Here is a 12,964-nt window from a genome sequence, read left to right as displayed (position 1 = left end):
TTTTTTTTTTTTTTGGTATAGTTGTAGCAGAAAAACACAGAAAATGTATAAAATAAAAAGAGAAAGGAAGGAAAACTGAGAGAAAGACAGAACCCCCCACCCCACCCTGAGTCAAAAAAAAAAAAGGTAATAGTTTGAGAAGATCAATGTGCAAAAGGGCCAAGGCTATGGCAGGAGAGGAGAAAATAATTTTTAGAATAATTTTAACATAACTGTTTTTGGCACAACTCTGCAATAGGCTTGGAAACTTATAATGGATGATAACAACTACTAAATAATTATGGTCCTCTTAGAAATTAGCCTAAACACGCATGTGTTCCCATCCATATTTTTCTATATACATACGTTGTTTTGTTTTGTAAGTGGCATAGTACTATTTTGTATTTGGCTTTGTTCATTTGATATATTAATTCCTATGTTACAAAACTTTCATCACAATAATTTTATGGCTACAAAATGTTTTATTTAAAACGTGCAAACACTTTATTTGTCCATTTAACTGGTGAATCTCACTTGATTTTAATGTTTAAATTCTCCAATACAGTTGCATTTATCTTCTCTTTCCCAGGACAAAAACTTTTGTTAAGTACTGAGAAATAAAGTAATTGGTCAAATCAGAACACACTTCGAGATCTATGGCTAGCTTTTCCCCGTGTTAGACCAATGAACATGGCTACCAGAACTTGTATCATCAGCTTCATCTGGCCTTGGGGAATATAATTGCAGATAGAAGAGTGAAAAAGAGACCGGGTCCAAATCTTTTCATGGGTCACCTTCCGGTTTCGTCTAAACTCCTTATTTTAAAAACAGCTCTCTTCACTCAGTTCTCTGGAAAGGTAGTTACGGCATGCACAATCTTTATGCCATATTGGACTGCATTGCATTGAAGTAGATGAGTTCTACAGGGGTGACTCTGCAGGAAATTGGTGATAAACTTCTTTTAAATTTTGTGTACATAATGAAAAATGTTTAATTTTCAAATCTTTCACAATACAATTGAGCTAAAACCTTAAAGAAACTGCTTGGAAACCTCTGGTACCACCCAAATAGGGGTCCCAAACCCCTGGTGGGGGAGGGAACCGGTACCGTTCTGTGGCCTGTTAGGAACCTGGCCGCAGAGCAGGAAGTGAGCGGCAGGTGGGCGTTACTGCCTGAGCTCCGCCCCCTGTCAGATCAGCAGCGGCATTAGATTCTCATAGGAGCTGGAACCCTATTGTGAACTGCACATACTAGGGATTAAGGCTGCACGCTCCTTAAGAGAATGTAACTAATGCCTGATGATCTGAAGTGAACAGTTTCATCCCTAAACCATCCCCACACCCTGCTCCGTGGAGAATTGTCTTCGACAAAACCGGTCCCTGCTGCCAAAAATGTTGGGGACAACCGCACTGTAAGCTGAACTCAGACTTTTTATATAAATACTGGTACCACAACTTGTTAAAATCCACTGATTCTTCCTAGACAATTAGAATTACTTGATACACCTGGTGTTAGAAGAAAACCGATAGTTAAGTTTTAGGAAATAAAACCGTTAACCTCTTCCAGGTCCTACAGAGTGAATTTCTACATGCATCCCTATGCTATGGGAAAGAGTTGCTCGAGATCCACAGGCATTGTGACTTCGGCTTTCTCTTCAGGGAGAGTAGGATGGTCTGCTCTTCAAGACCCAGGGCAAGATTTAGAGGCAGGCAGCAGGTGGGTGGGAAGCACTGTGCCCTGCGCAGAAGTAGGTTCCTACATCTGTAGTCTGGGCGGCTGTGATGTGCAGGGAGCTGTTCATTCTTGCTTCTCCAAACTGAAATGTCAGTCTTTTCTGCTTCATCACTTCTCTGCTCTTCACTAGCCTTATCAAGAAGACAGGATGTCCCCCAGGCCTTTGCTTATACCACTGTATATTGTTTAAAGTGGTTGAGGAATTGCAGTATATGGTGAAGTCCTCGCCTTCTTGTACATGCTGGAAATGAGGAATTTGCATTATCTGTTGTCCATTCACCTCTGTTTAGAAAGACAGTGGGAAGCATCACATAAAATCAGATTAGATCTCTAGTCTCTGAGCTACATGCGATTCTCTCACTCCTTTTTTCCTTTTTCCCCCTTTCTTTCCATGTCTCTCTTCCCATCTCCCTCAATCTTTATTCATTCCCTCTCTCTCTCTCTCTCTCTCTCTCTCTGTCTCTCTCAATTCTTGTTTCTCAAACAGAAAGTCCATTCCCTGCCTGCAGATACTTCTCTATCCTGTTGGATTTATTCTCTGGAAGCAATCAGGGACGTCTCAAACTCACGTGGCAATTGCATCCATAAGACCAACACTGATGTGATGAGTAGCATCTCTCTCTCCTTCCTCTTCATCCAACTGCTCCTAAATGGGTTGCCTGGTACAAGCTTCTTCCAGCTCAATAGAAATAGTTGTGGTCTATTTTGGAAAGTAGATGTGTGCGTTTTGGAAAGAAGAAGAGGTGACTGCAATGTGAGAAAGCCAGTCAGACTATTTTGCCCACCCACTTCAGAAGAGAGTCTATGTTTGCTGATGCTGCTCCCCTGTGGCTGGACTCAAACATTGCTGACTTGACAACCGATTCTTTTATTAGTAAAGTTGCCTTCTAATTTAGGTGGTATGTATGTGTGTCAATGATTGAAAGGAAAGAGTTTGCTGATAGTGACTTTAATTTGCCACTTAAAAATGGACTCTGTGATTTAAAACTAGGGCATCTGAAGAAAAGAGAAACTCCCATTTTGTCACTTCCATTGTCATTAAGAATCATGTTGTGCCATGTAGCCTGTGCTTGTAAGTGCTCTCATGGGACATGTTAGGTCACAGACATTTTAATAAATGTGGGAGACACTCGTGATTTATTGTTAGACAACCCATTACCTCAAAACGGAAGAAAAGAAATACATATTTCTCTTTTGTCACCCAGATTTCCCTGGTAAATTATCCAATTTAGAGATCCTATCTACCATCCCATTATGTTACTTTTACACATGCCAGCAGTAACGAGGGAAGATGTTAATATAATTAGAAAAAAAAGTCTTGTTTAACAAATAATCAATTTCTATAGGAAGGCTTCCTGAAAACAAAACACTTGGATAAAGTAGCTTTCTGTTCTGATCTTGCTGATAAACAACTACAGTAAGTGGTGGAAAAGGTTAGAAGATAAAAACAGAAAGTAACTTAGAAAACTGTGGACTTCCACAGAACTTCAGTCACACTTATCACAGTGTTTATACTACACCTGTATAACTACCAATTAATTATCTGAGTTAGCCTTTTTGTACCCTGAAGATGTGCACTGTATCATCTTAAAGCACCATCCTATTTGGTATTAAATTTAAATTAAATAAGGATATTAAATTTAAATTTAATAAAATTTAAAATTTAGTTTCTCATTCACACTAGCCACATTTCAAGTGCTGAGTATCCATATGTGACTAGTGTCCATACAGATGCAGAACATTTTTATCATCTTTGAAAATTCTATGTGACAGTACTGCTCTAGAATATAGGGTCTATGAAAACAAGAAATTTCATTTCTTTTGTTTGCTGATGGATCACTAGTATACTCCTGATATGTGGTAAGCCCTTAGTAACTGTTTGTCTATTATTCACCAATATGTCCTACTCGAATGGCTGTTGAATTATGGATACTCAAGTGTTCATTATATTATAAATAAAAGTGTGTGTTTGTATGTATACCATGTGATTATTTAAACTAAAAATATTTCAAAAAATAAGATGTTAGAACCAATGCCATATTTGAATGGTATTGGTTTGCCATGTGCCCATCTATAAAAAAAAGTTTGGTTGTAGCCATTTAGAAATACCTTTGGGAGATACTAGTTTCCTAGGGTTGTTGTAGCAAACAAACTTGGTGGCTTGACAAAATTTATTTTCTTTATAGCAATAGAGGCCAGAAAATGTGTCAGCAGGGCTGTGCTCCCTCTGAATGCTCTAGAGAAGAATCCTTCCCCATCTCTTCCAGCCTCCGGTGGTTTCAGGCATCCATCACTTGGATGTAGCTGCATAACTGCAACCTCTATCTCTGTCTTTAGATGCCCTTCTCATCTGTGTGTTTCCTTTTTTTTTTCCTTTTGTTCTGAGACAGTCTTGCTCTGTTACCCAGGCTGGAGTGCAGTGGTCTGATCTTGGCTTACTGCAACCTCTGCCTCCCAGGTTCAAGCGATTCTCCTGCCTCAGCCTCCTGAGTAGCTGGGATTACAGGTGTTCACCATCATGCCTGGCTAATTTTTGTATTTTTAGTAGAGAGAGGGTTTCAACATGTTGACCAGGCTGGTCTTGAACTCCTGACTTCAGGTAATCCATCTGCCTAGACCTCCCAAAGTGCTGGGATTACAGGTGTGAGCCACGGCACTCGGCCTCATCTGTGTGTTTCTTAAAAGAACAATTGTCATTGGATTTAGGGCCTACCTTAATAATCCAGGTGATCTTGTTCTTGTTATTCTTAACTCCAATTACATTTGCAAAGACCCTTTTTCAAATAACACCACATTCACTGTTTCTAGGAATTAGAACATGGACATATCTTTTGCCAGCGTTCAACCCACTACAAGAAATCTAACGCCTTTGAAGTGTTCCCATGTAAATGCCTTAATGGCAGAAATCTCAACATTTTGTGTAGGGTCAAAAGTGAATCTAAATCTGAATTATTGCATGAAATGGAAACAGACCAAGAAGCAGTTTTAGAATATGCTTAAAATGACAAATCCCATGAATTAAGAAATTTGAAATGCACAACATTGGGATGCTTTTTTCCTTCTTAGGAATACTGGATTGGGATCTCAAAATGAAGACAAAGCTAACAATTTTAACTTTTCAAAAACCTTCCTTGTGCATCTGCACCTGCCCAGAAGACCTGGTGGAAATGATGAGAGGTAACAAGAACTCTGTGCTGCCACAGCACAGGAACAGGTGGCTAATTGCTCAGGTTGGGGTCCTGCAATCAACAAAAATCTGTGTTTCTTATTTAACATGATTTTTATATCTGACTCACTCTTCTCATTCCACATGGCTAAACTAACAAAATTTACAAGAACATGCCTATCTGTGTCTCTATAAATAATCAGAATTTAACTACATTATTTTCAATTTCAAGATCAGTTTTAGAATCTAAAGAGACTGAAAATTTTGATCCATATTTACTTGGTTACATACAGCTTTCATAAATACGTAGATATTTTGTAAGGACCTAGCACTACAGATTTACATTTTTCTTATGTTTATAACAGATTTTCCAAATTACATATCAGTATATCCAGGAATTGATCAGGTGTGTGGGAAGATCTCTATATCATCGCAGCCTAAGGCAGGCAGAGTTCTCAAGGAAGTTGGAATCATGGGCTGGTTTCAAGCAGCATCATTCCACACTGAAGTGTTGCATGAACGTAATCAGTTTCTATGTGTGCTTTGATATGAAGGAGACTGAGGCATTGTGTTGCAGCCACATGCAAATGAGCCAGAGGTTCATCTTTTCTTTTATCCAGCCTTTTGATTCTGCCAATTCAGAGTTAGTTCAAACTACAAGATCATTGCTGGAAATATTAGAAATTCTTCCACTGATCTTTTTGACAATAATAATGGAGAGCTGGTTTGGAAATTTGTCCAGCAGCTGGAAGAGTGATCAGTCTTCTTTTGTGTAGTTCTTCTCCACCAACACTAGTGTACAATGAACTGTAGCTTCTCTGCACTTATTCCTGAGCTATATGCTCCCGATTCCGTATACGTTCAGATAATATTACAAATTTAGCCTCTCCCAATCTGATATTCAAATAGATTCATTACTACCTTGTGAATAAATTTTGAAAAAAATATTTCTATGTATATATCTCTAAATGGATCCAGTCTAAGGGATGTGTATACACTCCAATATTATTTTTAAATATATAGTTTTTTTTCCAAATATGTGATAACAATAATAAGATTTAAAAAACAAATTCACAAAAGAGAGAGAAAGTGCAATAGCAGCATAATTTAGGAAACTGGACAGGAGTTGGATAAGAAATGATTAATTGTAGATGTTTAGAGAAAGTTGAAACTCTAGCTTTTAGATGAGGAGGACCAAAAGCAAGTTACTTCATCTTAACCCCCAAGGAAGCTTGGAATTACAGACCTCTAGAATACCAATGGAACCTTAAACTGATGGGTTGTTTGGAAATCTGCAGAAAGAGCAGAGCACCAGACACTCAACCTGCTTCATATGCCTGGAAATTACAAATGAAGAGACTTTGATAATAGAGTTCAGTTGGTCATCCAATATCACAATCACAGTACAGGCGGGGGGATAGACCATATTAACAGCAAAGAGCCTTCATCAGGGCTCCTTTATGATATTGTGAGTGATATTTAAAAATGAAAATAGCCACATGTGAGAAGAAATAAAAATGCAAATGTTCATGTAGGGGGAAAGTTGAACTGAAGCAAAACCAAAATCCCCAGTGGATTAAAGGAGGCGACATCACTCGCTCTGGTATTAAACGTGCATATTTCCTTGCCAGGTGTGTGAGGAAGGGGCATGCCACATGCTCCATTTGTGCTTGTGGAAAAAATATGATAGAAGAACTCATTTTTAGGACATAGGATCAATGAGGGGGTAAACATTACCTTTATTTACCCAATTGTTTTAGATAGGATTGAGTGACTATTGGGTTCTTTCAGAATCATGCCAAAGGAGCAGACGATGGGTCTGAGTCAATGACGTAGTTATTGTGTTGTTGGGAGCTGGGGTTAGTATTGTTTAGTAACAGCCAAGTTACCAGGTAAGGTGTTATGCTTCATTAGCACTCTGATATCTATCATAAAAAATAGGTTTACTTAATTAGCTTTTGTGGTAATTAGCTGTGATTACTAGCATGCTTATTTTTCTGTTTCCATAATCCTCTTGAAAAAACTGTAATTCAAGGAATTTGTCTTTTCCAACCTATCTTTTCCATCCTACTCACGGTTCTTTGTCGAAACCGAGTAGCAGTGCAACACCAGCCACAGGTTTGCGAATGGGCTGCAGGTGTCTGAATAGCACTGTGTAATGGCACAGAGGTATGTGGCTGAGTCTTCAGGCTGGGATCCTTTGATGTACAAATAGCTGTAACCCTCCTTTGTATTAAGGGTGACATTTATTCGTCCTTTCTTCTTTTCATCCCCGTTTAAAGTCATTACAAACAAGTTCTTGGGGCTTTTTGCAGTTTCCCATCTGTACCAGTGTAAGGCATAAAAATTGCTGGAAGGGAACCTGCAGGTGAAATTGGTGCTGTCTCCCTCCTGAACACGCAGTGACTGAGGGCTTTGTTCCACGTTCGTTATGCTGCTCACGCCTGTTTGTTAGAGAGTGAGACATAGAAATTGGTCTCTCTACAGAGTTTGCATTTTCTTCACACATCCCCAAATAAAACCCAGGGTGTCTGACTGCATCCTCCTCTTTCCTCATCATCACCCAAGACAACTCAGAATGTCTCCTGTAATCCCTAGACTTACAGTCAAGATGAAGCCAGAGGATTAGTAATGGGGCTGCCAAAGGATTCTTCTCCATGTTCCCTGCTCAGGTGCTCTCAGCAGAAAAATGTTTTGCAGCCAAAATCTGTGGAAATATTCTGCTTCAGAAAACAGGATTCTGCTCCTGGTTGCCCAGCCAATCAGAGACCACCTCCTATAAATGCCCTAGAAACACTCTGCCCTATATTCCGTTTCCTGTGGTTCGCAAAGAGGGGTTGAAGTAACTGTTTCTTCAGGCCAACTTCATAAACATTAAGGAAATCCCTCTGAGTCTGAACACAAAGAGAATTGACAGCCTTTCAGAAGTGACTGCCTAACTGTTGACTGCTGTTATTCAAATTTAGAAGAGTTACAGGTGGGTTGGTAATTTTTGGTAGGAAAAGCACTTTTCTTTGAATCTTCAAATATTAAAAACCAACATTTGAATCCCCCTCAAATTATAAATGTGTACATATCTAAGTGCTAAACTACGTTTTTCTTTATGTACATTTTCTAATACAAAAGTCATGAAATAGAGATAGTACTGTTTCCAATTTACAAACAAACAAAAAAAAACCCAAAGCTCAAGGAGATTAAGTAATTACTCAAGGAGATTAAATAATTCACTCAAGGTCAATTAGCTAATGGCATATTAAGAATTAGAATATATATCTATCTAGTAGCTCTAGACTCTAATTTTTGAAATCTGACATACCACCTACATTTGTGATGCACCATGAATGTTTTACACATTAGCTATGTTCTAAAAATAATGGAAGTCTAATTTGTGGATATACTTCATAATGGCTAAAAAAATGAAAACAACCCAAATGTCCATCAGCATATGAATGAATAAACAAAGTGCAGTATGTTTATACAAGATATGAATGATATTCAGCAACATAAATAAATAAGCAAAAATAAAATATATAAAATAAAACACCAAATATATGCTATAACACAGATGAGTCTCAAAAATATTATTTTAAGAAAAAGAAGGCAGACACAAAAGATACATGTTGAGTGATTCCATTTATGGAATGTTCAGAAAAGGAACATCTATAAAGACATAAGCTGGTTGCCTGGGGCCAGGGTTGGGTTAGAGATTAACTGTAATTTGGCATTAAGGATCTTTCTAGGGTTTTGAAAAGTATTTACAAATAAATTATGGTAATAATTTCATAAATCAGTGATTAATTAAAAATCATTGAACCATGCATTCAAAATGGATGAATTTATACAATGTAAACGTACTCCAATAAAGTTATTTAAAAGTAAATAAGAATTACACTGTCTTGTTCTGTCACAGTCCAGATATAATGTTAGTTTGATTCATTATACATGTATTTGTTTAAACAGTAGTTTTTGTGCTTTGAGTTTCCCTAGGAGCTTTGAGGAATTAAAAATTACAAAGCTACAGCCTCATCTATGGGAGAGGAAAAGAAAGAAAAAAAAATTACAAAGCAACATTCCCTTCCCTGTGAGCCCAAAATGTAATTGGAGAAATAAGATATATCCAAGGGAAATTTATGAGTACAAGATAGCATTAATTAATTTTTTTCAGAATATAAATTCAACCTCTGGGTATTTGGTGTATGAAGTGCCTTTAAAACCTTTCCAGCGAACAACTGTAATAAGCAAAGGAAACAGCATGGGGTATGTACTAAAACCAGGGGACAGCACTTTCCACGTACATTTAAATCATGCTGTAAAAAATTAGAACAGGGTTAGAAAGTATCTCAATGGTTAACTTCCAGCTTTCCTTCCCAGGAACAGAGATACAGGTATGGGTAGTAAAGGAAATCCTGGAAGCCTCAGTAGTGACTCCCAGTTCAGAAGCATGAGGACTAGGATTAGGGATGGGCTGCTAGGCAAGCCATTCCAGTCAAGGTAGTTTCTTTTCCAGATCACAGCATTCAGATGACTTCATCACAGGAGAGTGAAGGCATGGCCACAACCACTCAGAACGCCTACATGCTTTGGAGTTCATTTCTGGTGAGAATTCTGATCCACTGAAAAAGTCACCCACAGGTTAGAGGAGCAGTGTCCAGACCAAGAAGGGCATAGCTCTAACAGCAGGGAGAATTCCTTTATCTATAACGGTTGGACAGAATCCTACAAGGTGTAGCCACACATTTTACCTAAAGTAAAAGCCAAGCCTGTTGGCAACTAAATACAGCCTTACAGGAAAAGTAAACAATGAGGTTCTCCTTCTGGAAGAATGCTTGATCCTAGTTTCCTTCGTCTTCACTTTGGCCACAAAACAACTCAACTAGTACTATCAGTCTTTATCATTCTTAACAGCCTAATATATCAAGGGAGGATTCTAAATGTACCCACCCTGATAATGAAGAGAAACAGGTCAATTTACTTTCTCTGTTTTGAGCAAATAGTGGGCCTGTATATCTACTTTTATGCAAGGTGGGTGTGTTATGTGCTTGTGTGTATACACAGAATTTTTTAAAACATAAAGATATATACATCTACATGAGGCCTCTGAAAAACTTTTGCAACATAAAAGACAAGATGCATGTACTACAGGGAAAAATGCCTCAAAATTTCTTCCACCTCATCCCCCCAGTGAGGTGAGTAAAGTGAGGGATTTATAGCAAAAATTTTTAGTAAGATTATTTATTAATTCACCAAAATTGTAAAAAAAAAAGCAATGGAGATAAACCAAAGCTAATATTCAACTATTTAGCATTTACTTATTTAAGTATTACGTGAAGAGACTTACAGGATAGAAATCCTGACAATTCTGGATAAATAACACAAAGATTAATCCAGCTTAAACTTTTATATTAATATTTGAATTGCAAGTACTCTGGACATAATTTTACCTTTCGTGAACTCATTCAACAAACATATATTGATTATGTCTCTTGTGTGCTAGGCATTATTCCAGGCGTGGAGAACATGGTAATGAAGAAATAGAAAAGGGGCTAGCATGCCGTGAAAAGAAACTAAATAAATGAGTTTTTTTTAAATAAGATAATTCTACATAGTGATAAGCTCTATAAAGACAATATAAAACTGTAATGAGATAGAGAGTTATTCTTGGGGTGAGAAAAGGTATCTGCTCTACCCAGGGGATGAGGAAAGGCTCAACTCTGACACTTTGTGATGCTAGGCAAGACATTAAACCTCTCTCATATTCAATTTCCTTTTCTGTAAGTAATGAGTAGCTTTTTGTTGGTCCTGGGCTAAGCATTAGGATTTGTCATCTTGTTTATTTCTCAAAATAACCCTTAGTAGTAAGTACTATCAATATCCACGTTGTAGGGATAAGGAGGCTGAAGCATAAAAGTTATTAAGTAATTTGATCAAGATAATTCAACCAATGAGTGGTAGGTCCAGAAATCCAATCCAAGCCTATGTAATAGCTATGCCATTCTTTATAAGTAATGGAAAAAACAGAAATTACTTTTGCACAACCTAATAAATCATCTAGTACAATAACTTCTGTGTCTCAGGCACTCAACCAGATGCCTTCAATATAGAAAATATTGGGGGGGAGGTGGTTGACACAATCTGAAATTGCAGTGCAGTCTATCTACAAGATAAAACTCAGTATTTTTCCAAGAGATATTTTGCAATTTGCATAGCATATTTTATGTACTGTAATAAATATTCACGTTCTATCATGTTTCTTACTGTTAGTTGGAAATCAGCTGGATTATGATGCTTATTGGGAGGTTGGGAGACATATAACATGGATAGAGTATGCTACACAGAGTTCCCTACAGTGGCTTATTTTTCTGCATCATTGACTCTTGCTTCTACTTCTTATGATATTTGTATATGACAGTAAGGGACAGAGCAGTAGACGAACTCTCGCTTAACAGAGAAAAAGCTCCCACTTTGTGCAATAATACCAAGCTTTGTTTCCAAGGTATTCTATTAGCCTAAATAATCCCAAATATTACATTTGCCATTTTGAAATCAATCACCTTCACATATTCAGGGAAAAAGATTTTAAAAACGAAAAAAAAAAAAAAATCCCAGCCAGTCCTGCTGAATCCTGTCTCACATGGTTACTGCAAGGGAAGGTTACTGATATTGGTTCAGAAATGTTAGCTCCTGTTGCAACCAGGCTTCACCACAACTTAGCCCACAAACACTGGAGGGCAGCAGGGAGGCCAGTGTAAGCCTCACCAAATAGTTTCGTGGGACACCAGGTGGCAGTGCTTCAGAACTTGGTGCTTTAGTTCTCAACACGTGGACTATGCTAGAGCCTGATTCTCAAAGAAGGAAAATATAAATGAAAGATTTTGATAAAGGCTTCACAAGGTGGTGACTTTTGCATAAAGCCATAGAGGAGTTCAGATGTACACCATGAAGTTTTGTAGGGGTACAGCGTTGCAGGCAGAGTGGGCAAAGGCCACGGGCAAAGGTCCTGATAGGGAAGCCCGCTTGGAGTGTTTAAGGCATAGTATCCCATCTTTCCCTCTAGTTTTGTGCTTCACAGCGCACTACTGTGAAAGAGACTTGCTAATACATTCAGCACTCTCAAATGCTTAGTTGGTGATTTCCCCAGTCTGTTGATCATGAAGCAATTTGTGCCTAGATTTGGCATCATCTTGTCACCCTCACTGAGAAAGCCAATGCTGCTTTGGGGCCAGTTGCTTCTCCATAGTTCAAACTTTGCTTTTTCGGAGCCCTCTAAGATGTTACACCTGGCTGACTTTAGTTAGAGATGCTTTTCAAAGTTAGGGAAAGTTGTGTCTCATTTCCCAAATGTAAAAAATTGGAACACTAAAATCTATCTCGTAGGGTGTATAATGCTTAAATTAGATAATAATATGAAATGTATAAATAGCGCCACTTGACATATAGGATGGCCAATAAATATCAACTTTCTTTTTTCCTAGTAAAACCTGCTTTTATGTCTGTGTCCCAGTCTGGTGTCTATTACTGCTTTTTCTTCTTCCATTGAACATGCTTTGATGATGGAAGTGTTAAAGAAAAGCTTTAGATGCATTAAATTTTACAAAGTTTAATTGAGCAAAGAACCATTAGAGATTCAGGCAGTGCCCCGGACCAGAACAGATTCAGAGGGACTCTGGCACTGCCACATGGTCAAAGAAGATTTATGGACAGAAAAAGTAAAGTGACTTATAGGAAAAGGAAGTAAGGTACAGAAACAGCTGGATTGGTTACAGCTTGGGACTTGCCTTATTTGAATGTAATTTGAACAGTTAGACACCTATGGCCAAAACTTAGGGGTTGGTAGAGAGTAGACTACAGCCTGTTTATGTATCCTGTTAGGTTACAGAGAACTATGTATGGAGAAGCCTTTGCCCTGAGCTTAAAATAAGTAAGGAGGCAGCTTTAGGCTAAACTTAACAGAAGTTTCTAGAAAACCTACTTAGACATCCCTTTCCCTGGAGGTAGTGACTATTTTTCATTATCCTCTTGTGGTCATTTCCTTCTGGCTACATTAATACAATTTGGGTGCTGAAAGGGCACAAGTGGATCACTCGA

At 38.0% G+C, this 12,964-nt stretch overlaps 1 gene segment (V, D, J or C); it reads right to left on the bottom strand.

The window, feature by feature from the left end:
- Window positions 1–5,864: 5,864 nt before the first annotated feature.
- Window positions 5,865–7,699, bottom strand: LOC119473608. The segment is given in 2 exon segments: window positions 5,865–7,323; window positions 7,484–7,699. Coding segments are annotated over 2 exon segments (432 nt in total).
- Between the last annotated feature and the right edge of the window lie 5,265 nt (window positions 7,700–12,964).

Source organism: Cebus imitator, unplaced genomic scaffold (genome assembly GCF_001604975.1).
Source record: "Cebus imitator isolate Cc_AM_T3 unplaced genomic scaffold, Cebus_imitator-1.0 Scaffold170, whole genome shotgun sequence".
Classification (NCBI taxonomy): domain Eukaryota; kingdom Metazoa; phylum Chordata; class Mammalia; order Primates; family Cebidae; genus Cebus; species Cebus imitator.
Note: the sequence above shows the minus strand (reverse complement) of the source record. Positions and strands in the feature narration are given on the sequence as shown.